Raw genomic sequence first — 27088 nt, forward strand, 5'->3', positions numbered from 1 at the left:
TGTTTGCACTAAAAGTTTTCGTATGCTTTGGGGGATTTTATGGGAAAATCTCATGAAAATTCTGCCTGCCATGCTGTGCACGCTGGTTTGGCTGCAGACGTTCTGAGGCTCAGAACAAAAAGCAATTTTTTGCGTCTTTTGTTGTAAATCAGCACATGCTGAGGTTTTAGTGGAGAAAAGAAATTAGTTTTTTCCTAAGTAAAGCCTTGGAAAAATTGTCATGTTTGTTTGCCAGCATCCAAATACAAAACCGCTCACTAGAGATACTGAAATAATATCTGTCCTTGTATGTTCAATGTCTGGTCTCAAGCAATGGCAAGACAGGGGAGCGGAGAAAGGCCAGGTGCAGAAGGCCCCTTATCACCCTACTTTTCTTCTTCTTCATTTGCAGATTACCTACAAGGCCGTTGGGTCTCTGGATCCCAGTGCTGACCTGTCCAGCCAAAGAGGGAAAGTCTTCAAACTAAGGAATGAAACCCATCACCTCTTTGTAGGATTATACCCAGGGACTACGTACTCGTTCACCATCAAAGCCAGCACAGTCAAGGGCTTTGGGCCACCCATCACAACACGGATTGCTACTAAGATTTCAGGTACTGCTTTGGAGAAGAAGAAAAAGAGCTTTCTAGGGCTTTGTTCTTTAGACCTCCAGCTGATGCATAAGACAAATAAAAAGGTATTCAGCTTAGTGTCTACTCTATGAGTTTCATAGGGCAAAGTTTTAAAACTGCAACAATCCAGTATTTGTCTTTGTTCAGGTCACCAATGCAGTGGTTAATTTGTGGATATCTTAAATACCCATGAATATCTTGGTGGAGCATTTTAAATGGGAACCTTCATTAGCTCTACAAATGAACTATCCCTATAATAATTGTTAGTATTGTCTGCGTGTCTGGGAAAACTCCTTCAGTAATGTGGCTTTTATTTTCAGAATGCACTGAAATGGGTGTAATGAAGTAATTGAATTAATAGTGCGAAGAGACTAAAAATAAAGGAGGAAAGCTGTTGTTCTGTTTTCTTTCTGAGTAAGGGTGGAGGGAGGGCTTGAGGTAGGCACACAAGCATATGAAAAGCACTAAAATCAGGAAACTTTGCAAAGAGAAGGTGCATCCCTCTCTAGAGAGAAAAAAAAATGAAACTTAGGCGAGCTATCAGAAAAAAAGATGGATAAAGGGATGGTAGAGATAATATTAGGCAGACGTGTGTAGACTTCAATTTTAACATTTAATTGCTAGCACTAAAATAGGTTCTCTAACAGAGTTTAAAAGTGTAACTTTTTTAGAATACCTTAATTGTTTTATGAGTAAAGCTGAAATAAACATTTGGGACATTCAGGACACTTGTAATGCTTGAAATGACATCTGGGTGCCCTAGGAAAGAGCGCACAACAATGCGTGTTTTCCATTGCCCTAGTTCAAAATCAGTCAGTAAAAATACGTTGTTAGCAGTAAGTGACAGTGTAAATTTTAAGGAAGTAATGTGTGTCCATCCCCTCCACGAACTGCCATCAGGGTTTGAACCCTTGACATTTAGTGTGAAAGCCCAGGTCTGAGCCGCTTGAAGTTCAGGCCATTAACTGTCGGAACAGCTCCATGGACTGTGGGGTTTACGCAGCCCCGCTGTGAAGGAAAGGCACGGCGTGCAGCTATTCACTTGCGACCAGAGAAATAAATAGTGCAGTAATGGCAGTGCTTTTTCCCTCTGATTCACTTTCTTTGCATTTTATTATTCAGTGAGTGCTCAAATTGTGTTAGAAGCCTGCATGATTATGAACTGTGTGCACACTGGGCTCGATTTATCTTTTTTTTTTTCATCTTCCAAACACCTGGTTCACTGTAGGTAGGCATAGACTTCAGGCAGGCATCAGGATAGTCCCTGACATTAGATTATCTCATTGCATGGGCAGTCCTATATGTGTCATTTGGAAATTACTGTTAAACTTGCTCTAAGAGTCAGTCCCAAGGTTAGTAGGGAGAAGGATTTTTGCATTGACTGGAGTGTCCTTGTAAGACTATGGATATCTTAAAATGAAAAGGTCTGTGCTGTAGCAATGTGTGTGTATGTTTATACTGGTGGACACGTTTGGGTATTTCTTAATCACAATTAAATGGCAGAATTCCTGAAGACTTCCTTTTGGGCAGGAGTGGGGTCTTGCAAAATAAGCGTTAAATTGATGCGCAGTGCTTCCTATTTTAGAGAGATCACTGACAATTGTAATTTTATTGAGTTACTACACAACTGTTCCATGTGGAATATGCAAGAAAACTTACTTCAGTGACTTTGACTAATACAGACTCTGATTGCTGAATTACACTCGACACCATTAGCAAGTCTTGCCAAGACCTATAGTTCTTCCATTTACTTCTTCACTATATGGTGTCTCTCACAGCAGATGACTAAACAGGTCTTCTGCACAGCCAGGAGGGGACATCCACGGTCGCTAACATCTCTGAAACAATTCAGTGGCACCAGCGCAGCACTGCAGCTTGGTGAGGAGAAGCTGCTTCAAAGCAGGATAGTGGAGCCTGCAAAGGCTGAACCCAGCCTGTTTTTGGTGTCCAGACCAGCCCAGCGACCTTTTTATAGTACTGCATTGTGCTGTACCACCATCCCTCTGCCCACAGAGGATGCTGAACAATTTGTACTGTGCAGCTCCAGGAGCTCTGGTGGTCTCTGGTATTGAAGACCGCTGGTGCCATGCATCTTCTTGAAATGCCTCACAGTGCTTCCTCTTGATGCAGAACACCTTTTTTTTCCAGAGAAATCCTCGTTAGGGAATTGGCATTTGTTCTGAACTCATTGCCTGCTTATTGACAGGGAAGTCAGTAGCTGAGCTGATAATAGCAACCACTGTTCTTGACAGTTTTCAGGCATTTAGATAGAAATCCTGATTGTAAACAGGATTACAGTGGAAATCGCTGTGAGAGGATTAAATATGGGACCTCCTGCCATGCAGCTTGCCCTTGTGAGTTACAGATGAACTATTTGTGTGAATTCTTCTGTTTGCTTTATACTTTAAAGATATTTCAACAAAACTTGCATCTTTGGAATAAATTTGATGCTCCTCTGATCTCTTCAGTTCTTCCACCACAAAAATTGTCTAAAACAGATGTCTGCTACCAGGGAAGGAAAAAGGAACATAATAAGTAGAATACGTTTCCTAAGGAAAGCTATCCTGCTTTCATGAAATGATCCTAATAGAAGATAATAAAGCAGAAGTAGAAACTAGACTTTGGCCAAGTGGGGTTCTGTACTGCTTTGGGGACCACGCCAGCGAGGCGATGGCGATGCTGTGGCTGGGTGCTGCCCGAGTGCGCCCTTGGAAGCTGTGCCGCTGCCTCTTGATTCAACATCACTAAAGCACTGGGGTAAAATGTCAGGGGGTTGAGTGCTGAAATACCCTGGCTGATTTGTGCTCCTCTCTTTTCATCTTTCATGCTTAATAACATGCCCTCCAGCTCATTAAGGAGACACAGCTTAAGTCTATGTATTAAAAACTCGGAGATGTGGAAGGTCTAATCCAATGACCAGAAGAGTGAACAGAAGCCAAGTTTCCTGGGTGCTATTCTTAGCTCTGCCACTGGTTTACTCATCCAAAGTGGTCTTTTTTAATGGCCATGCAGTTTTCTTTCTTCACCTTTAAAAATGAAGGAATGATCCCATCTCAAAGGATTACTAAGTCTTAAAAATTCAAGATAGGATTTTCAAAGCCAGCTTGAAGATTTGGGTGTCCGACTCCTGTTTAATTTTAAGAGGAAAAGAGTGTACAAATATTTAAGCAGTTTTGACAATTTTGGTCATAACATTGGGAAGTATTTTGATGTTTCATTTGAGAAATGTTAAGCGGTCTCCAAGAAATGTTAATAGTACGTTGCCAAGGCGGTAAGTGGTGTATAAATAACGTGTTGCTCTTCGTTCTGCTGCAGCACCGTCGATGCCAGAATACGACACGGACTCCCCCCTGAACGAGACTGACACTACCATCACCGTGATGCTGAAGCCTGCTCAGTCCCGGGGAGCTCCTGTCAGGTAGGTGTTCTGTCTTCTCTTTTCACAGTTCTCCCCTCTCCTTCTCCCCAGGTTTCACTCACACCTCTCTCATTCTCCTCTGATAATGGAGCTGCTGAAAGCGAAGGCTGACGAAAAGGCTGATTCTGCTGTTGATTCTGCCTTTCACAGGCTCCTTTTATAAACTCCTCAACCTACTTGCCTCCCGCTGTTAACCTCCGGGAAGGATTACTGATAGCATTGCATGGGGTTATTACCCTTTCAGCAGCACTTCAGATGCTTTTGCAGTGCTGGAAGTTTCGTACGTGGGGCTGTGTGCTGCAGTGCTGTGCGTTGAGCATCGCCATGCGGAGGTGGAGGGAGCTTCAGGTCTCCATCTCCTGCCCTTTCTTCCATGAAGGACAAGGTCATTTTTCTAACTATTGTATGAATATCCAAACTATCTTTTATGCTCGTACGTGCATTTGTTCAGATTCTGGATCTAGCTGGACTTGTTACATCTTCGTGTTATAATCCAACATGTGGGGTGAAGTGGTGATGTGGTTCAGAAAAGATGAACTCGGGTTTAAGTGAGGCTTTGCCAGTTGTAGGTTTAAAAAAAAAAAAGCAGTTTCTGCTCACTGAGAGTTTAGGAGCAGGGAGCTGCACAGGCATCTGTGGAATAGAGCGAGGACCTTGCACAAACCATTTCTGTCCCTGAGCTGGGTCCTGTTCCCAATGGTGAGATGCTGAAATGGGGAACACAACTTAGCGGTCTGTACATCATTGTTCTCTTCCATCCAGGTGAATTTGTACATGGTGAAAGGCACCAGCACAGATGAACTAACTTCCCTTTCGAGCCAGCGCTGCCTTATCTGCCGCTGGCAGCAGTGCCGGTTGGTCATTCATCCTGCCAGGCTCTTCACTGAGAGCAGGAATTGGAGTCGCTCATGATAAAAATGCTGGATATTGCTTTGCAGAGGTATCCAGCAGCCCTTACCGCTCTGCAGGCTTTTACCTCCAGTTTTCCCAAGACACGTTTGAAATTTTTCCTATGAATGGTATTTTAAAAAACCTGTAGTCCCCTCTTTCAAAAGTGAGTTGGGTTTCTACGCCCCACTGACAGGTTCTTAGTGCTTCTGAAGGATGTCCCACTAAGTATTCAGGAGCAAATTGCTCAGATGAAAACTACTTGATTTGATGAAATATCCCGTATCAGCTGGTGGTCCACCCTGTGTCACAACATTCCCACAAATTGCATTGATACTCTCAAGCAAAAAAATCCACTTTTTAAGACTTGGCACCAAGCCCTTTCTATTTTTTCTGAGGAATGTATTTTAAAGTTTCTGTTTCAATCTCTGGTACTCCATATGAGCGAATTTAGGAGCCTATTTTCTGAGGCCTTTAGGGATGTTTTTCTGCTGGAAAAGAGCAGTAAAATCGCACAGTTCTGTTTTGTTTTATTTCTTTATATGGGGGAACATTCCTGTATCTCGTTTTACCACCTGCTGTCTTAAGAGTGTTGCTATTTTGTCTTTTTATTGAAAACTCTTGTGTTTTTTCTCAGAGTCAATTTACTATAATTTAACTGCATTCAGTGAATAATGTCTTTTCCAGCAAATGCATCGGTTATAAAAAAATGTGTAGAGATTTTTATAAATTGTCACTCTGGTTTCTTTAATTGCACTATAGGCTATTATACACACATTTGCAGAGAGTGCAATATTTACATATCACATCTGAGTGATAAGATTACTTCCTATTATGAGCCCATTTCATTGACTTACAGATGTGTGTATGAAAGCCAGAATGGATAGGGGCAGGGTGGTTAGGGGGTCTTGGGGAGAATTGTAGCTTTTCATTAACTATGATACCCTCGGAATGTGTGAATACTTTTCTCTGTACAACCATATAGACTCTTCTTAGTCTAGCCTTCACAAATCCAGTTATTTCAACCTTAGATTTTCCCAGCCTCTTTCCTTTTCTTCCAGTCTGTTCTTCATACTCTCCACTTTGTGTAAATTCTCTCGACAAACCACATCGAAAAGCAGGTAGCACTCCTTTGGAAGCCTCAACAGCACCCAGCAGGTTGGAAGAATAACATACTGAGAACTGCCTGTGACATTCTTAACACACGAGAATGAGGTGTTTCTTCCCCCTTGGTGTTTTTTTCATATTCAAGCTGAGTTACAATATACCCTCTTTGTTGTTGTCTGGTTCATTTTTCTACCTTTAGTTTGTGGGTGTTTTATTTCTCCTTCACAAGTATAGTGCTTTCCATTCATCTCTATTAAATATGATAAAATTGATTTTCAAAATGTTTTAAAATTCTGATACAAACTTAAATGACTTAGAGCCCCTCTTAGTCTGATGCTATCCTCTGTTCAGTTACCCAAGGCGTTAGTGAAAACAGTTTCAAGACAAATGACAGTGAGAAACCTCCATGTGCAGCAGTGAGGCGGGGTGGCGGTAGCTGGAGTATCCTGCACGGTGCAGCGTGCCGGTAGGATGTCTGTTCTCCTTCCTTGTAGACATGACCATGCTTTCCTAGATCTGACCTTTCGTAGCCCAGACTGCCTGAGATGGCTCTGAAGAGGTACTTTAAAGTATTCAGGAGTAGATTTTCCCCACACCTTATAGAATCATAGAATCACAGACTGGTTTGGGTTGGAAGGGACCTTAAAGCCCATCCAGTGCCACCCCCTGCCATGGGCAGGGACACCTCCCACCAGCCCAGGTTGCCCAAAGCCTCATCCAGCCTGGCCTTGAACCCCTCCAGGGATGGGGCATCCACAGCTTCTCTGGACAACCTGGGCCACTGCCTCACCCCCCGCACAGGAAAACATTTCTTCCTCACATCTCATCTCAATCTCCCCTCTTTCAGTTTAAAACTTCTTGCAAATCCTCTGCTATTCAGGTCTTTCACTATGCAGGAGTAGGTCAACCCCTTATCTCATCAACCTGGCAGTTCTCCCGGCAGCCAGTCTCTGCTCTGCAGTGCCCCGGGTTTTTATTATACTCTGAAGAGGAAAAAAACTGACTATACAGTAATTATTCTTAATATTTCCCCCTCTGTGCTAGATATGGTGAGCTGGAGTACGCGTGGGGGTGTGACTGTAAACTCGTATCAGTACATGAGATAGTTCAGTGCTGGTGTTATTTCATTCTGCTGTAGCCTGAGCAGCATACAGATGGAGCAGGGTCTGCGAGATCATTTTTAGAGTAATATTGTAGAACAGTTCCAATAAGATTCATTGTATTTCCATCCATCTGAAATGCACGTACACCAAATCCAAAGTCACTTTCAACATTAAGACATATCTGATGTTCCCCAGTGCTCATGATAAATAACTTAAATGAGGTTGTTTAAAAAACTAATGATCATGAGCTTGGCATTGTTAATGATGTATAGATAACATTGAAGATGCTTTCGTATGAACTAATAGGAATAATATAAATTTAGATATTCTTTCATCTATTTTTTCCTGTTGCCAAAAGAAAGATGAAGCCTTAGCAAGCATAAATAGTCTCCCTTGTGGCATAAGCATTTCATTCTTGCCTTTATTTTCCTTGATGTAACTTGCAGAGCTTGACTCCACATTACCCTTTAAAAATAACTTTTAGGTGTTCTTATATCAATCTCAAGCCGGTGAATGGTGCTGTGATTGATTTGCTGAAGACTGACATTCATCTATAATAGATTCAGAAGAGGAGAGAAGAATACAAGTGTTCCAAATCTTTACTCCTCCACTCTTTCCTGAAAATCTCCAGTGTGATTTTCAGGATAATTCTGCCTTTGAATCTGTTATTGTCAGGAGGCTTGAGTCAGTCCTTCATAGATTATTCACAGATGACATCTTTAGACCTCTGCTTGAGAATTTGTGTCCCATTCACTGCTTGAAAATAGCAGTGTGAGGGATTTTATCTACATGACGTGTCCACTGGGCTCTTTTTTGTGTGTTGGATGTTTGAAAGTCCATCTGGTTTATTAACATGCGGTTAGCTCTGTCAGTCTACCTATGCTACTATTATGGAGAAAATAAGATTTCCAGAGCATATATTAGTTTTGAGGACTCCAGAGTTTAAATAAATGCTCCCCTAGGTGTGATTGCCTTGTTGATATGTTGCTCAGTGCACTGGAGCTGTAGGACACTGTAGAAGGACGTTAGAGAAGCAACTGCAATTATTTTGGGGGGGTTTCAGACCATGAAGAACTTTATTGATGGAAAAAGATGGATTTAATCTCCCTGTCTTCCTGCAGCCCCTGAAGAGTATCAGTAAATAACCCATGATGTTATTTTGTGTCTGCCAGCATGCAGGTGCAGGATGGTCTTTAGGTGCCTGATCCCTGTACTGAGCTAAAGCATGAAGTTATTAAAACAAAGGTACTCAAGCTTTGCACATGCCCTTATGCATGTATGTGTATACATTTGTGTGGGAGAATAGATTTATTCGATCTACATGCAGTGTAAGTAGCATGGGTAAGTGGTCCTGGAGAAATATATCCAGGTAAGAGTCATCTATTGTGTACACGTGCAATGGCTGGATGCATGTTATTGCTTTGGTGATGAGGAATGATGGGTTAGTTTGTTAATGTACATCTTAAAGGAAATAAGAAAATCTGAATAGAAGAAGGGGAGGTAAAATATTTTAAACATATTTAGAAGTTTTGAGCAAAGCTGAAACAAATATTTTCATATCAACAGCCAGCCAGTAGGAAAAATTAATTTACATGGACCAAGATCTGTGTGATTCTTGAGTATTATGCTCTGATTTGTGGTCTCTCAAGCAGGAAATATTTTTGGTCTGCATGATGCTAAACAAACTAAGAGAAAACAGTTCTAATGTTATTTAACAGAACACCTAAGAACAGGTTTCTTTTTTTATTCTCGCTTTATGCTCAAGCTATTCTCCAAGCAAACAATCCTGTATGATGTGTCTGTGTACATATGTATTCCTACATATAGTAACAAATGGAAATTTCCTGTGACAAAGGGAAGTGGTATTGCTTCCATTTTATGTTAGAGAACTGAGACTTTGACTAGATAAAACTTGCCTTCCACTCGGTCTGCAACGAAGTAGAATGTGCGAATCCCTGGAGTCATGGTCTATAGCTTCAATCTCCAGATAAATCTTTCTTTTCTTGTGATTTCAGGCATCATCTGTTCATCCTGAGCTTACCTTTCCTATATCCCTCTTACTAGCATCCTTTTTTGATTTTGTTTTTAATGCACAGCAGTTCTTTTCATCCTTAGGAAGGAGTGGTTTGCAAGCCTAGTGACCTTGATTCTGTGGTGGAGGAGGAATGAGACAAGAAGCTATAAACTTGCAACATTTGCTGGGATTTTGGTTTGTTTTAGAGATGGTGGCTTTGGTGTCTAGATTTCCATAGCTATAGGGAGGAACGCTGTTCAGCTCGCTGCTTTGCAGCTTCTTAGTGGCATCACATGAGCTTGCCTCAGGCATTTATGTTGATAATTAATTCATTAATGCCAAGAAAGGGTGGCAATTTCTTGTTCTTAAAACTCCCACGCAGCGTACCTTGTGCTTGGAAACAAAGGCTGGAGTCAAGGATCGGTGAAATAATAAAAAAGGTTCTAATGTTGAAAGCTACAGGGAGCATAACAAATTATGCCCTTGGTAATTTTGAAAGTTCAGTTGCCTTAATAGGCATCTTATAAATACCTGCAAAATGAAACTCCTGGCCTGCCTTTTCTAAACTCGTATTCAAATGTATGCATCACATGACTTGGCTGATTGAATACAGGGCAAACAGTCATCACATTAGATCTTTTAATTTTGTAGTATCTAATGAGGAATGAGATTATCAATCTAGGCTCCTGATATTATAAGCCTAATTATCTGTAGTAATTAATAACTCCTATAATATACCTCGGGGATATTGTTCTGAAATCATTCAAGCTGGGTTTCTCCTGCATGGCATTCTGCCTTTAATTTAGGCAAGAGTCTGAAGGTAAATGAGTGAGTTTCTTTCTTTTCAAAAATAAACTAGAACTGCTTTTTCTTTAACTATGTGTGAATGTGAGAGAGAAAATGAAAATGAGAATTTGGGTGGAAGGTGTGGAATAATGGCAGCTGCATGGATCAGCATTATGTTTGTTATACCAAAAAGGAACAGAGTGGAGTTGCACAGTAAGGATTTGCAGACTTGACCTCATCAAGTGTGTTCAAACCCTGGTGAGCTGACCAGAGCCCTGCACGCCTGAGCATACACTTCCATTGCATCTGGAGTCGTTGAACGGTGGGTTTAGATCACAGAATCACAGACTGGTTTGGGTTGGAAGGGACTTTAAAGCCCATCCAGTGCCACCCCCTGCCATGGGCAGGGACACCTCCCACTAGCCCAGGTTGCCCAAAGCCTCATCCAGCCTGGCCTTGAACCCCTCCAGGGATGGGGCACCCACAGCTTCTCTGGGCAACCTGGGCCACTGCCTCACCAGCTTCACAGTAAAGAATTCCTTTCTAATATCTAGTCTAAATCTCCCCTCTTCCAGTTTAAATCCATTACCCCTCGTCCTCATCATATATGATGACTTCAGTGGTACTTGACGTTATTCTAGATCTTAGAAGTGCTTTGTCTGCTGCATCAGGAGAGAAACATAATGGAGATACAGGGATACTTCAGGATGCAAAGTGACAACTATAAGTATCAGGAAGGAATATTTAGTCTTTTATGTAGCATGGCATAATTAGTTGAATGGATCTTTCAAGGGTTTTTTTTTTTTTTATTTCCCCCTGAAGAGCCAGGTGTTGGCCCTAAAAAGTGAGGATAAGGGGCATTTTGTGTCAATTGCCTCATCTGGTGCAGGAAATGCATTTTCTTACCGGATCAGCATATGGTTCATCTGAGAATAGAGTCCCTTCAAAGGCTGTAAAACTGCCTTTGCCCATTTATCAGCCATCAGTAACACAGCCCTCCTCTGAGCCTGGCTGACCTGCTGTGCCCTACTAATGGTTCCACTGAGGGTTTTGGCAGCAGATAGAAATGGGAGAGGAAAGCCATAAAATTTGCATATATTTTAATGATAATATTTTAACAATCAAATTACATATAGAGACAATTCTTTTGTGTCAAGCAGCATTTTATTAGCTCTACCGTGAAGCTTTTGCTAATACTTTGTAGTTTTATGAAGGCCTGAGGATACTGAGAGCGGGGGAATTAATGTTTTTACATAAATCTTTTCTGCTGTCCACGTGAACCGTCAAATTAAATTCCAGCAATCAAAAGGTTAATGAAGTCTGAACTTTAAGTCGAGAATCACAAATTGATGGCGGTTTTCTCACATCGAGCTGTCAACCAGTAGAAAATACCCATGGCTGCCAGTTTGAAGGTTTCTTTTTCCAAGTCATTTCTTTACTTCACAGCTCCCGAAGACAGTATGCCCTTTCCTTGTTATCACAGAATAAAAGGATAATAGCAAACCACTTAAAAGATTTTAAAAATTAGAAACCCTCAGTTTCTTGGGGCGGAGCACCCAGCCTCCTTTTGCCTGTGAGAGCCCTTGGCGCAGCCCCTTCGAAGGGATGAACCCAGCCGGACCACAAGGAGGAGCTTGGCTCTTTTTTCAGACCACAGAGGATGCTTTGCCTCATTGAAGCAGCTCCTTAAGGTACTGAAAATGAGATGGGATGAGTCTGGGCTCGTGCCCAGCCCTCGGAAGCAGTGCATAAGCTTTATCCAGTCACAGCCCCTTTACTGGGCACGAGGATGATGAGTTTGGAGGGCAAGCGAGCTCTTTTCTGTTGTGTGTGACAGGCAATGTTTACGCTATCGGGTGCCCCTCGATGTGTCTGTTATAGCACAAAAAATGCGATAAAAGGGAAGATGAGTAAGCTCTGCTTTGCTGTTGCGGACTAAGGCATTTCAGGATTTAATTATACTTACAGGTATATAAATTCCGGAAACATGTTAATGCTCCCATGATTAAAATTATAGAGGGCCTAATTGAAAAAGCATAAACTGAATTGAAGAATTCCTAATTATAGTTTGCTTTGAGGTGTTAATTTCCTCCATAATGAATGTGTAATTTATTGGAACTAGAAAAGGAGGTTGCTGCACCAGCGTGTGGGCTGCAGATGGAATGATGGGATTATCACAAATACAGCTGGACAATTCAGAAGAACAAACCTCTGCAGCCACAATGCTATTCTGCCTCTCTACAGTTTCAATTCCCTTTGAACAGCGCTTTTCCGAAGCAAAAGGCAGAGCTAGGAGATGGTGAGTGGTTTGCTTACTCTGCAAAAGAAGAGGGAAATAAGACTGGTTTGATAAAAAGTAGTCATGGTGCAAAAGAGGAAGGCAAGGAGAGAGGGGTAGAGTGCAGCAGTTTGGGTGGAAAGGTCGAACAGCAAAAGGGAAGCAGAGGTAATGCTGTTTTCTCTTGGCTTCCAGCTTGGCAGATCCTTGAGTTAACTGCAGGACCTGATGTTGATGCGGGTTGAGTATTTTTCTGCCAAAGCATATACCCTGTATTTAATGTTTTCTCTTGCAACAAAAATATGCTTAGCTTTGAAGGGAGCTGGTGAAGTACAGGATTATCAGGGACAACCTCCTGATGTTTAGATCTTCTCTATTTGGGCTATGGTGGAGGTCAGAGGTGTTAACAGATGGTTACAGACCAGCTGTGAGTTGATGCCGAGAGGTCCTTGCCCTTGGGACTTGTCTCCTTTCCCCATCCTCACCTTTGCTTTGCTCTGGGGCAGGAGATGCTGTAGTGAAGGTACCAGTCAAGACCTCTCCCTGATGTCAGAAGCATGATGACTTTGTGCTTTTCAGAATAGGTGAAAAAAAGAAAGAATCTTGCTGGTACTCCTGTAGCTTCGGGTGCTGAAAATCTGTATTATCCTTACCCAGGAGAGCTCGTATTTTCTGTTGTACATTGGTGATATAACTGTGAGTAGACTGTTATCTGCCCACATGGGTCTGTCCAGTAATGAAGTTTTTCCTGAGGTTGTAAGCAGCGCAGGTTCCCCCAATTTGTCTTGTTTTCTTAGCCTTTTAGTTTAAAAAAAAACCCAAACATGCACAAACGCAACAAAAAATATTTTTCTAATGTTCTCTATAAAAAAAGACATCAGATTCTTATGTATGGGTTTTCCCTCCACAGTCTGGTAGCAACGGTTGTGGAAAAGGGAGAGGAAGCTTTGAAATCCAAACTAGTTTATTTCTGCATCCAAGTGGACCTAATTTCATGGAAGCCATCGGAAATACCCAAATTAATTTTGACTGAGAATATATGCAAATATAGCTATCCCCTCATCCAAGCCACTGCTGTTATGAAGGACATGGCAGAGGGTGTTGGACAGTCCCCATAAGGGTGTGCCACAGTCTCTCCCTATCCTGCAGGTTGCTTAAGAACCACTTTGGCACTTCTTGTCCTTGGAAATTCCTTTTGCCCTTAAACCACCGATCACCAAGGATGATGACAAGACCTCAGTCAGCGATGCCTGTTTAACGCTAAGCAACATGAACAAAAAAGGGGTTGGGTTTTTTTGGAGATCAAACAGATAGCAGGTGGCTCAGGAGGGGAAAAAACGCTTCTAAAGCCACTAACATTAGCTCCTGTTGCAGTGAAAGCTGAATCTGCCTGTGCTCATTGTCTTTAATCTGCCAGCACAAAATCACATTGAACTGGAGCGATAGGGACTGTGCCTGCTCCGCCGGGGAGCAGCAGCTATTATGTCTAATCTGTGGTGCAAGCCAGGTCAGGCTTATGGAGATGATGGAACACAGAGCTTTGAAATGCCCTCTGGTTCTTTATTATTTTTTTTTCTTTCTGTGTTTTATTTTTATTTCCAAGAAGATTAAACTGAGAGAATTTAAGGCATTTAAAGAATGATGCGTATAATACAAGTAAATAGATGCAGTAGCAGTGGTCTGAGTGGAAAGGACATAATTTTGTGAGTCTGGATTGCATCTCTTATTAGACTAAATGATACAGCCAGGAAAAATGGGCTTTTAAGCACACAGATTTTGGTCAGTAAATACTGACTGTCAATACAGTTGTCTTTTTGACAACTACTTATGTTTTGTGCATGTTACCACGTTTCTGTTTGACACTGCGGTGATGATTAGACCTGCTCGGAACTGCATGGGAATAATTGTGTTTCTAGATTTCTTTCAATAGCTGTCCTCCTTGGAAAGATGTGGTCATTAGTCACTTGTAGAAGAGTAATGGTGAGTGGAGCACAATGAGGTTGGAAGCACTGATTTTAAGACCTGTATTTATGTATAGATACACATGTACACACACACAGGTATTTAGATGCACGGGCGTGCACCCAGCTCTTTATTTAAACTGTCATTATATCTGACTATGGGCACAATGTTGTCACTGGTGCTCGTGGAAGTTGGACAAGCTCTTGTGTCTTTGGTGCAGTTTTAAGAAAGAGAGGGTCTCTGGAACATCTCTCCCAGGGCTGTCTGCCCCTCCTTCCTCTCTGCAGGTCACACCTCAAGGCATGCCCAGAAGTAGCATTTTTCTTAATTTTGCTTTTTGAAAGACTTTGCAGGATTAGCATGTGTTCAGTCTGGAAACCCCAGAAACCATTAGAAAGGACATATTGGCTGGTGGGCGGAAGTGAGAATAGTGGACAAGAATGCGGGGATCTCCTTACATACAGCTGATACTGTGTGATACCAGGCAAGTTGCTCCTTGCACTTTATACATCTGCAATGGTGGGTTAACGATGTATTGTACCTCAGGGGTCTGTCAGGATAAAAGTCTACCCACCTATGGTCTGAGGCCATGTGACATCACACTTGACATTACATTGTCACTTCTTTTAAAAAAAAAAAAAAAAAACAAAAAAAACCCAAACAACAAAACAAACAAAGCACCCCCCAAAAAAAAAAACCAAAACAAAACAAAAAACAAACAAAAACACCAAAGTACCAAACCCCAAACTACTTTCTAATGGATTTTCCATTTTTCAGTCAGTTGTGGGAATTTTATGTGATGCTGCCGTATGACTGCAAAGAAATTTCAAAGTATTTTGGCCAGAGACAGCATTTGATACACTGACACTGGCAGGGTGCTTTTCTACAAATACAATTTTTTTTGTTTTGTTTTATTTTGCCTTCATTTTTAAGCTTGTCCCTCATCACAGTTACTATACTGGCTGGGGAGAATACGGAACCATAGCTTTTCTCTATACAGGGAGCATGTGGTCTTTCAGCATTCTTACTTTTTTCTAGAGCCCATTTCAATCCCTACAGAAATTTAATGAAGCTTGAAATTTCAGTGATAAAAGAATGCCCATGTGAAGACTGACTCCAAATAGTATTATCCAAGTGTGCAGTTGCTACCCTTTGTTTCATCAATTTCAGGGTGCAACATGCCTTGGTAGTAAATCTAGACTACTGAATGGAATATGAGTGTAGGAGAAAAAGTGAAGAGACTCTTACCAGCCTTCTTGATTAAATGGATTGCATTATTACTGGTGCTATCTCAGCAGGTTTTTTTCAGAGCAACGGCAGTAATTACCATCTCTTCTTTCTATGCCGTTTTTACAAATTTGGCTGAACTTGGACGTTTTGTTGGTATTCTTCAACTTCAGTGAATGCAGTAGAAGAGTTGTTTAATTTCCATGGGTGTTAAAAGACAACACAAAAATAACTTCAGAATGAGGGATCTGTTGTGAATAACTTTGCAGTATGAGAGACTATTTCCTTGAGTAGCATCACTATTATAAGCTTTATTTTTGTGAATGCCTTGCAGATGCGAGCAAGCTGATTTCTTTTAATTATTATATTGATGACAGTGCAGCCCAATATTCATAATGGGCTAGGTTTTGAATCTTTGAAATAGCCAAGCAAATTCCAGAAGGTGACATACCAGAACAATCTCTTTTTTTCCCTATTTTCTGCATTAAAATGTTTATCGAAAGCTAGCCCTAACTTCAGCATATTGTGTTCTGCATGGAGCTGTTCCAGTGCCTAGGGGGACTAGTAGCAGTCTTTAATTGATTCTAATGGGTTTTGAAACAGTTCTTAAATGGACAAAAAATGCAGAACAGTGCACTGTCCCCAGTATGTACATCCTAGGTGGCTGTGAAACCGAGCTCATTATGTTTTGTAGATTAGTTTCAGAGCTTCTGATTAAAGGTGCCATTGGAGATGTTAAGGGTGACATTTTAGAACATGTGCAGGAGGTAACTCAACTCTTGGGAGTACATTGCCACCTGTTTGAACCCAGAAAACTTTATGAACTTGGAAATTGTCTGAAGAGTCGATTCAGAATGCCTGAAACATTTGATTATAGGATTGTAGGAGGAGCCTGGTGAGGGAATATTCATCACTGTAGCCAAAGGAAAGCAGCGCTGTAGGTGCAGTGTACGCTCAGAACAGAGGGTCTCGGTGTCAGGTTTTATGGCAGTCATCCATTTAGTTCTTGTAAATTCTTTAGTTCTTGTAGAATTTATGTCATATAAATCTTTTTTAGAGTTTGGTATGTTTTGGTTGAATTTTTTACAAAAATTCTTTCTATGCAGGTTCACGGGAGGGCTGGAGGCATGCTGTAAGAAGGGTCTCCTCTGCTGTTTAATTTCACAGTTTTTAGAGTAAGCTCTGTAGAGTACCGATAGATTTTTGTAGGATATTTCTAGCTTCCATCCCTGTCATATTTGCTCAAATTTCCCATTGTTTTCTTTCTTACTGCCTATATGGCAGAATTCAGGTTTTAATTCAGATACATTTAAGGAAGAGAAAATAAAGATGGTGATACTCTTCTGTCTCAGTTTGCATCAACTTGGCCATAAAACAAGCGTACACACACTCAATAGCTAATCTAAATTCTAAATGTGAGTGTCAGGCAACGCATCAAACCTTCTCCCATCCCAGGATCCTGGGCGATGGCTCCATGCTCTCAGAATGAAGACAATGAACTTTCATGGATATATACAAATATATTTAAATTGTCTCAAACAAATTCAGTGGGGTAATAAGTTAAATGGAAAACCAGATGATAAAAAAGCTCGTGTTAAGTATCTGTTACCTGGGTTCTGTGCCTTAACTGTTAACTTAAATGAGCTCTTAAAAAAAACCAACAAACACACCTGGCTGGTATCAGGACTGCCATGTTTAAATAGCATCTAGGGAAACTGGTTTGAGGGTGTCTTTCCAGTGAACATTTCCAGTGGGCAGGCCTGGTGTTTGATGACTGATGTCTGAATTCTGTATGAAGTCAGCACTCAGTATTTGGGGTCTCTGCGTGATGCTTTGCAGAGGGTATGAAGCAGTATGCTGACAATGCTCTCATGGTTTTAAGAGCATGCTGCTTAAAACTATTTGTGTTGTAAATAAGAGAAAAGCTGAATTGTTTGTTAGCCCCTCTAATATTCTACCTTTGTTCATATGCACCGATGCCTTTTATTCACCTCTGCACAGCATTGGTTCTCCTGGATTGGTCAGACAGTATTTGCGTTGGATTTCCATGGGCTTGGGTAGCCTTTTCAGAAGCACTGAGTCTGTCAATTCCAAAGAATAGGTGCAACAATGGAAAGTCAATGTCCAGCTCCGTGTTGGCTACTACCTCCCGCAAACCTTCTGTCTGAGGTGACACAGCTATCAGAAGATCCAAGTCTTTTCCATCCTTACTTCGTTTGCCCTTTTTGTCCTTCGTTCTTTGAATTAAAATGACTATTAATAAGGAAAATCCTACCCTTTGGTAATACCTTATTTCCTGTAGCCTGCCAAACAGTTATTCTGAAAGTAATGTGTTCATTTGAGCTAGAAATGAGAAGTTCCTGTTCTCTGTAGGGTGAGCTGCCAAGCCCACTCGCAATAATCTGCAGAAAAATACACTGCAAGGTCAGACTGTACTAATTGCCACTTATTTTTGTTCACCAGAAGAAAATATTATTGGAAATAATATATGGCTGATAATATATTTATGTGTTAAATATTAAAATTAAATGAAAATATATGAAATATTTATACAATACAGTTAAGAAAATTTAGTACCAAAATTGATCCAGAGGGAGTACTAAGCTGCAGCAGCATTGTTTCTTTTAAACTTTAATAAGTCAGGTGAGGGGATCACTGTAAGGTTACAAAGAAATTCTGTTCTTTTTCATACCCTACCATTGTCAGGGGTATAGTATAGATTTCACCTTGTTGATAAGTACCGTCTCAGGATATCAGACTGCACCGACCAGATGTTGGGTGCTTTATGGAAAGCTCTGACTCAGCTTTTCTCATGCACATCTTTCATCCAAAACTTGACTCTGGTCTAAATACATGGCTAGATTTGTGGACAAGTGCTTCCTCAGTCCATCCTCAAATTGTGCTGCAAGCAGCACAAAAAGAAATTAGGGGGAGAAGTCTGACAGCACTCAGAGCAATCTCAGTCGCACAGGAATGGGCTGTGATTTGAAATGTTGATTATCCACACTTGTGCTTCTCTACTGAATAGAGAACTCATCATTTAAAAGATTACCTTGTAGATGATGATAAGAGCACATTTTCTTCTTCTGCAGACAACATTTGTGCCGTGGCAACCATTATGGCTGTGCTTTGATCAGTGATATAGAATGGAGCTGTCAAAAACCTTAAAAAGCTTCTATTAAAGTCGTGGGGATTTATCTGTCTAAGACCTGGGAAATTTAGCGAGGGGCCCAGTTTTGGTCTCCATTTCTAATCAGGGTGTGCAGCTGCACAGCAGAGCAGTCGGCTCCCCAGCCTTCTAGGAAGTCGGTAGTGCTGACTTTGGTTTGTAGCCCAGATTGGAGAATCCCTAGAGAGCTCTCTGGAGAGCAGAGCTTATGGCTGTTGGAAAGCTGCCCTGTCCTGGCATTATTGGGACAGCAGGATTACTGGGTTGCTTTGAGGTATCTTGGGGGAGTTTAGCACTAGGAACACAAGACCCCTGCTTCCGTTGCCCTGCAGCATGCACGTGGGTGGATTTGATTGCAGTGTTTGTGAATGTGGCTGAATATTAAACATTGAAATGTAGGGGTTACATTTTTCAGTTTATTGGTACTGAAGTTGTGATCTAGTGTTGGGAGTTTTAATACTCTGCTTTTGTTGTCTCTTTTAATATAATTTCAATGTATGGCACTGAAATTTGTTTTTATCCAGCTGGACATTTTCAACTGATGCATTGATTCCTGCTATGAAAGCAGGGTTAGCCGATAGTGGCTGGGAGCAGTAGCTTTGAAGCTTGAGGCAAGGAGAGCCCCAGGAGATCCATGTTACTGCTTATTTGTTAGCCAGAATAAAAACTATTAGAATAGTTTGGATACCTCATCCTGATTTCCATTGCTTTTTTTTTTTCTTTTTTTTCTTTTTTTTTTTTTTCCTTCCCTCTAGCAGTCCTTTTTGGAAACGTACTCCTGCTTTCCCTCAGTTCAATCACACTGCTGGATATTATGAAAACTGTCCATTGTAACGAGCTGCAAATGGTTGACCCTGTTCAGCCCCGAAACAGAGATGTGTCTGCAGCTGAATGCTTTTGCAGACCAAAAGGGCAGATCCTACTCACTGAGTTTATTTTGAGTTAGTGCCTGACCTCAATCTTAGAGGTCAGAACGTATCACGGAAAGTTATCGTCTGCTGAGCAAAGTTGAATTACTTTTACTCTTTTGAGAATTGTTGTAGTAATGCAGCTGCTTTGGCCAAACTTTAGGGTGGGTCATTGCACGTTTGCTACTCGGAATTCCAACAGGAATTTCATTGGGACATAGGATCATTGGCTTTTTGCTCCATGAAATGGCAAAGAGTTAAGAGAGCATCTTAATCCTGATGGTAGCGGGTGTGGAAGCTCTTGATGTGCCTTGCAGCACTTCACTGGCTGTAGCAGAGGAGTGGATCTCTGAAGATGTCCTAAAAGCTGTCAGGAAAATTCTGCTCCTAGGTAAAAACAAGACATGCAGAAAAAAGCATAACCTGAAAAACAAAGGTATGGCAGAAGAAAAAAGAAAATGAGACTGTACCAGGCGGTGTACCAGCTAGGGGGAATTGTGAATCCTGCGCTTGTGGAAGGACCAGACAGATCAAAATCCTGCGATCAAAATATCAGAAAGGGAGCCCCAGAGTAATCATTTGATAAGGAAACAATTTATCAGAGTAATAATCTTCAGTCAAGAGTAATCTTTAAAACCATCCATGTGCTTGGCCACTTGACCACTACCAAATAACTGAGACTCGGAGAAAGGAGTGAGGCTGAAGGCTGGTGGTCACCAAGTCAAGCTGGTAAACCCTTAGAGATGACCATGGTGTGTCAGTCGGTGTGAGCTGGGGCATAAAGGAAAAAAAATGCCAAGAAAGCACTCAGTCACTCGTCCTAAGTTTCACCAGAGTAGGCTTTTTAGACAAAGGGAACAATGACAGCAGTGCTAGCTCAGATACTTTTTCATAGAAAAGGAAATGGAATTTGAGCAGATTAATGGGACTTTAACTTGAACACAAATGGGGTGTCTGATGCATTGCACTTCAGTGCTCATGAGCATACTGTTGTGCTTCTAGAGACACCTCAATTTACTCCAAAAGAATAAACATTAGAAGTAAATTTCAGGTCATTAAAAGAGTGAGTTGTCCCTGTGAAAGGAAGAAGTGCGTTAATGGCTAAGTAGGAAAGCTAAAATAATGGAACCATAGAATGGTTTGGGTTGGAAGAATACAGGCAGAGTATCTGGTATTAGGTTCTATATGTATACAAACTCTTGCTCATGGTAAAAAAGAGCACCTGTATGGTTGGAGCAGATATCAGAACTGTCAAGGGAGAAATGGGGAGTGTCTTCAAAGGTAAATAAGCTCTGTGATGATTAGGGAAGTTCAGTCATCTGGCAATTCATGTCCATGGGAGCTTTCCCTTCTCTGAAGGTGGAAAAGTACATAGGTTCATCGGTTGCAAGTGGGATAACCAAGAGAATGGGGCTCACCCTTTGGACACTGTAGGGCTAGGGAGAGGGGAAGAGGGAACTCTTGGCCTCTGTGTAGGCTGAACAGAGATTTATATATATTTATACATATATGTTTATGTATATCCATAAAGGAAATATTTTCTGTAACCAGAAAAGATAAATGTTTTGGGTTGGATAACATGGAAAACAATCACTTTTTAGGTTAGAAGTCATGTGGCAAATGCCCATAAAAATTTCAACTGCAATTTTGCACATTACTGGGAAAGTTTGCCATTTTGTCAGCAGTGTAGATAATTATCACCAGAGAGGAGGGCCAGAATAAGAACCTGCTGGCAGTCTGTCAGCAGTGTCCAAAGCGGCATGCTAAAAGTTGCTAAAGTGAGGGGAGAGTTTAGGTTAAACAGGCTTTCGCTTGCAGCTCCTGCTACATCCTCAATGATAATCCTTAAAATGTTGCTGGGAAACCTGTTTATCTTTTTAGAAATCAGAAAATAAATACCCAAGAAAGTCTAAAATATTTTATTAAAGCCTCCAATGAACTGTAGGATTGAGGAAAGCTTTCCAAACTCTTGATGAGATGTCATTAAAGACTGCAATCTGTATGTCTGGTGGGTGCTCCTGCTGCGTTAGTAACGGTTAGTAGTATCCTGCATAAGGACAACTTCAGTAGTAAGCGATTCATAAATTGGTCGTACTTGTAAAGATTAGTTGGTTTTTGTGTCTAGCAGTGGGAGCCAAATGATTTCCAGGTGACTCACTGACCTCCCCGTTGTTACCAGCGAGTGCGGCAGATACCTGCAGGCGTGAAGGAAGAGTTAACTCAAAAGCATGAGCTCAGTTTTATTTTACTCCTGCTTGTTGAAGGTGCCAGAACTTCACCTCCCACAGAAGCATTGATGAGCTATTGCTATGCTAGAAATTTTTCAGACCAATCTGTCTGCAACAATGAGCCTGTGAAAGCCGGGAGAATGATACACTGCTGGCTGTGTCCAATCTTTTAATCGATCTCCCCTGTCTAACGAAACAAAGGACCAGTCTCGCCCAGACAGGTGAGGGCAGCGCGTGTGAATATCCTGACAAAAAGTAAAATGACTGCAGCGGTATCTTTCTTTGTCAAATGGGTGAGTGGTGTTAAGCAGAGAGTAAACCTGCCTCAGCTGTAGCAGCATGGAATGTAAGGGCTTTGTTAACTGCCCGAGGGGGGGAAGAAAAAAAAAAAGAGTGCATTTGAATGCCTTGCAACCTCTTTGAGGCTGAAATAGTAAGCTAGAAATAACAAGATTGCTATTATATATCGTAGAGGCCAAAAGCTTAGCAGCAATCGAAGAGGATTAACATTCATAGAGCTGGAAAGAATATGAAGAGTTGTTGTTGTTTCCTGAAACAAAAGTGAACTGGGAGAGCTGTGAAGCCACCTGCTCAGTGGCTCAGCCTTTTAGTGGTGGAAGGGAGGAGACTTGCCATCAGGAATTAAGGTTAGAGAACTCTACATCCCAGGATACATCCCAAAATGAGATGTGAGGGAGGGTCAAAAGAAGTTACGTTCTTAGAAGATGTGAGAATCTTTTTGATCTAAACTGATTCTTGCACCCTGAAATGGTTTCAGAAGGGATCTGACACCATTGCCACCTGCTAATGCTCTCCTTTACCGCGATGGCTGTTCAGCCCAAGCAAACAGTGCACGTTTCAACTTTGTGGCTGAAGAAGACAGAATTCATTGTAAACTGGATATTTTATTAGTTAATCTTTTTCCCAAAGTGCAACATGATTGAAATCTATTCTACTTTGACCAAGGTGTGCCTTGATTAACTAAATTAAATCAACAGAGCAAGTGGTCAGCATCTTGCCCGCACTGTAACATTCGGTGGGCACAGCTACTGGTGTGCTTGCTGTGATACCCTAACAGTGTTTTTCTTACTTTGCCTTTTCCTTTTATTGTTGGACACATTCTCTATATGTAAGGCTCTTGGGGCTCTAATCTTACCTTCCTCTCTCCCTCCTAGTGTCTATCAACTTGTTGTCAAGGAGGAGAAGCTGCAGAAAGCACGGAGAGCTGCAGACATCATCGAATGCTTCTCTGTCCCCGTGAGCTACAAGAACGCTTCCAGTCTTGACTCGCCCCACTACTTCGCAGCTGAGCTGAAACCCATCAACCTGCCTGTCACACAGCCCTTCACAGTGGGCGACAACAAAACCTACAATGGCTACTGGAATGCTCCACTGTCTCCCCTGAAAAGCTACAGCATATACTTCCAGGCTCTTAGCAAGGCAAATGGAGTAAGTGCAGTGAAAACTGAAGTTGGATCTGTATATATGACCACCTCTGTCTATCCTCCTCATCTTTCTCCTTCCTCCTCCATTGGATGCCAGTTTAACTCATCCTAATTATTACCTTCTTACAGAAATTTGATGAAAATCAAACATACCCTTACTTGTCCATCACTCAGGTCTCTCTTTGATGCCTAGATCCAACGAGAAACGTGTTGAGGAGCCAGACTATGTAAAGGCACATGTTGGCATGTGATTGACAAAATTAATTTCTAGACTTTTTGTTTTGTTGCGTATGCATGAATGTCAGAGTAGGGGCTACTGTGCTTTTGAAAGATGTATATGCAATATCCTGATAGTGTCCAGTTCACAGTGCTTGTGATTTTGGAGGAAACATTCTGAGATTACAACTATACAAAAGCTCTGAATTTGGATTGCCTTGCAGCTTGTCTTTGGTCACCTCATAGTGCAGCAGTTATGTTTGGGAATTTCAGCGTAAGTCGTACTGCAGGGGGGATGATGTGCATGTCTTTCTTAGTCCTTTTGAATACCCGGGACTGTATTCTTACATATACTTTGTGATATTAAGTTTAAAATGGAAATAGCACAGGAAACACAGTCTACCCTGTCCTCAGGTTCAAATGATGTACATGTAATGCCCCAACAGATCCTGGCACGGGAAGAGTGAAAGCCTCTTATCCAGCCTAGAATAGTTTGTGATCTTTTAACTTTTCTGTTTCAGGTCTGTTCAGCTAACGGTGTACAGGCCAGATCCAATCTAAGCAGTTATTCATATTCCTCCATTTTGACTCCCCTAGTTGTTTTTTGTTATCACATAGCACGATACAATTGGACACTCTGGGCTCATGGAGAGTCTTAGAGCATTCACATGACATCAGGAAGTTGGGTAGCCGCGTGTGTTATTGGCAGATTTGCCAGTGCTTTCATGAATCTGACTTTAACATAGATAAATTCTCTAAGACCTCACCTCTGAAAGAGCAAAATTAGAAAAATCAATCAAAGGTGAGTGGTGTAGGCTTTGGTCTCCACTGGAATAATGTCTTTTATACCCAAAACACATGGACTCATCACGGAGGACCGTACATCGTTTAACAGGCTAGCAATGCCGATACAACGTTCACAATGTATCTTGGTGTTTTACTGCCTTCATTTATCACCATTCTCCTGCTGAGTTTCTGCTGTGTGGCTGACAAGCACAAATCTCTTCAATACCATGCTGTTTTTCACCTTGGTTTCCTTTCTAGTTGACATAGTTTCCTTCTAGCACTACTCAATTAATTCCATTTTGGATTTGCCTTTATAAAGGAAATTGTGAAATATATGTATATGTCTCTCTGTGTCTAGTTAGTTCCCCCTTGTGTGATAGTTAATTGCTAGTGAATGGATCCCCAGGGACGAAAGAAAACTTTATTTGCTTAAGTACCATATAATATGCCATAAATGGGTTGTGTGAATGGAAATGTAGCTTCCCTTGGCATTCTGGATTTAGGCAGCACTAATGTGTGGTTCCTGCTTTTTCTGTGTCTCTGTAGCTGGCAGGTTGCATCACACTCTCTACATATAACGTGGTAAGGACTCAAAAAAAAGAATGACTTGCTTGGGCTGTTCTAATAGGAACACAAGAATCTAAAGGACTTTTCAAGCATAAGTAATGTGAGTCTGTGTGCAACAACTCAGTTTGTGAAAGCAGAGTATCCTACCAGACAAGCCAAATTCCTACTGGAGCAAGAAATTGCCTCTTGTGTTACTAATTTATATTGGTACCATATATGCTTATATATCCTCAAAGTGCAGTACTATGGGAAAAAATATAAAGGTGGAATATTGATCTTCAAAGACGTAGCTGTGATAGTTTTTGTTTCTGGACAAAATCTTAAGCCCTACCTTTCAAACATTAGGGTCTAATTTTCATCCAAACTTTCACAGCTATAAATAGTAAGTTTTTTTTTGTTCCCAGAATTGTTTACAGGTATAATTTGTATTTAAGAGTTCTGTGTTTTCACTTATGTCCTGAGCAGCTTTGACTGGTCTTTGTAAAACCTACAAATAATTATGGCTGCAACACGGCATTTTTGATAATGCACATCCACAAAAAATCTGAAACAATAACAATTTAGTACAACTAAAGTATAACCTTACGTTCCCCTGCACATGAAAAATTTAACAGAACGTTGCCACTCATTTTTTTAATTAGGATATTCTGTAGGTTCATTAATCATTGACAGTTGTGGATTGATGAAACTTCTTTCCACACCTGGAACCTGCAATGAGAAACCTTCGTACAGTGAACCAGAACATCTTCCTTTGGAAATGTAGGACTCTAGGGAGAGCTTAATTTGAAGAAACATTGTGTGTTTGGTCAAAAATCTTGATTAGGAGGGAGGTAGAAGTGTTATAGGACGTCTGCATTGTTTCAGCCGCTCGTTTGGTGTTCTCGTCTGCTCTGCAGCCATTAGCCATGATTGTTACAGTGAAAGAAACGTAATTAACAGCTGGATGCAAAACAAGTGTGGCAGATTGCTACAAAATCAGATCACAAGCTTTTCTGCCTTCTCTAGTGCATGTTGTTCTTTTTGTTTGAGAGTTTGAAGGAGAGAGTTGTTGCTGGCTGGATTTTTTTCCGTGGACAGTTGCAGGAAGTTTGGTGAACATGGTGTTGCTTCCAGACGGGGACCTGAACAGAACATGTGTGAAGCAGCATCATTTTCAGCTTTGTTATACAAAACACTTCCAAATTGTGTGAATTTCCCTCCCAGGGACTGTGGAAAGCCAGATGCTGAACTGAAAGGTCTCAGGGTTTGAAGTAGGAAGGGAAAAGAGAGAGAAATGAAACAGAAGCTGTGGGCTTTGGGGTGAGAAGCACCATTAGTTACTGTTTAGTTGTTAGAGCTAGCACAGAAAGAGACACAGGAAGAAGAATGGACAAGTGGCTTTGCTGTCCTCTGGCAGGATCTCCACACATGCTGTCGCATCCATCCAGGCAGTTACTGATGTTCGCTGGTTGTCCTGGTGCATGGCAGATCATGGAGTTGCCTTGTCTGAAAGACCTCCTTGAGCTCAGCCCCTTCCAAACCCCAACCCCTCCAGTGCTTATCCCTCTGAAACGGGAGCCCAGGGTGCCAAGGCTGTGTTGCTCCTTATCCTCTCTTATCTTGTACTGGCTTAACAGTCCAAGTTAAATGTTGTGGGCTTTATTGTCCCCAGGTTCTTTATCCGAGTCGTTGCAGGTGACAGTCCCTGGTTAGTGACCCAGTACCATGCTCAAACAGGGAGAATTCTTGAGCTGCTGGGTGAAACCTGCCTGAGTTTTTGAGCAGCTCAGAAACAGAGCTCCCTAAAAATCCTTCGTGGAGTTACATTTTCCCATATTGAGTTAAAATGAAATGTGTAACAGCACGGTTGCAATCGATAACTCTTGGCCATTTTTCCTCTATATGGGAGATGAGGCAGAGCCTTTGTCACGCAGCTGGCGGTGGCGTTGGGGACACTGCCAGCTGCTCCCGCAGCCCGGTGGTCCAACAGGTGAATGATGTTTTCAGGCCAGAATTGTGAAAAGTAGCACCACAGGAATCAATGAGAATATTATTTTTGAGGGAATGATAGACTCTACAGAGATTCCTATTGATTTTTTTTCCTCTCTAATGACTTGTACTACATGCACAATTGGGCAGCTCATTATTATCAGGGGACCTCAGGCTGGATTTCTAGATGCTGACAGGTCTGCTCACAGTACACAACATTCTTCTTCTGGGACGTTTTGGAGGTATGGATAGGGCTGGCAGCAGAGACATGCCATTCATCCCTGCGGAGGCGGCCCACGAAAAAACCAGTGAGGTACTTCAGTCCAGCACGAGCTGTGTTCTGAAGAATGAGATGGCACCAAGCCGCCTGCATTGCTTCTGTAAGCTACTGAACAGCTTCGAGGAGC

At 41.6% G+C, this 27088-nt stretch overlaps 1 protein-coding gene across 1 annotated transcript in view; it reads left to right on the plus strand.

Moving 5' to 3' along the window:
• The window catches only part of LOC104468093 (receptor-type tyrosine-protein phosphatase T-like), a gene marked incomplete at both ends in the record, with an annotated part of 82556 nt that overhangs the window by 36029 nt on the left and 19439 nt on the right, over positions 1–27088 (plus strand). Inside the window, 3 exons of the mRNA XM_010082107.1 lie at positions 392–593; positions 3927–4029; positions 22875–23148. Of these exons, the coding sequence (XP_010080409.1) occupies positions 392–593; positions 3927–4029; positions 22875–23148 (579 nt within the window). The remainder of the gene's footprint in view (positions 1–391; positions 594–3926; positions 4030–22874; positions 23149–27088) is intronic.

Source organism: Pterocles gutturalis, unplaced genomic scaffold (genome assembly GCF_000699245.1).
Source record: "Pterocles gutturalis isolate BGI_N339 unplaced genomic scaffold, ASM69924v1 scaffold14274, whole genome shotgun sequence".
NCBI lineage: Eukaryota > Metazoa > Chordata > Aves > Pterocliformes > Pteroclidae > Pterocles > Pterocles gutturalis.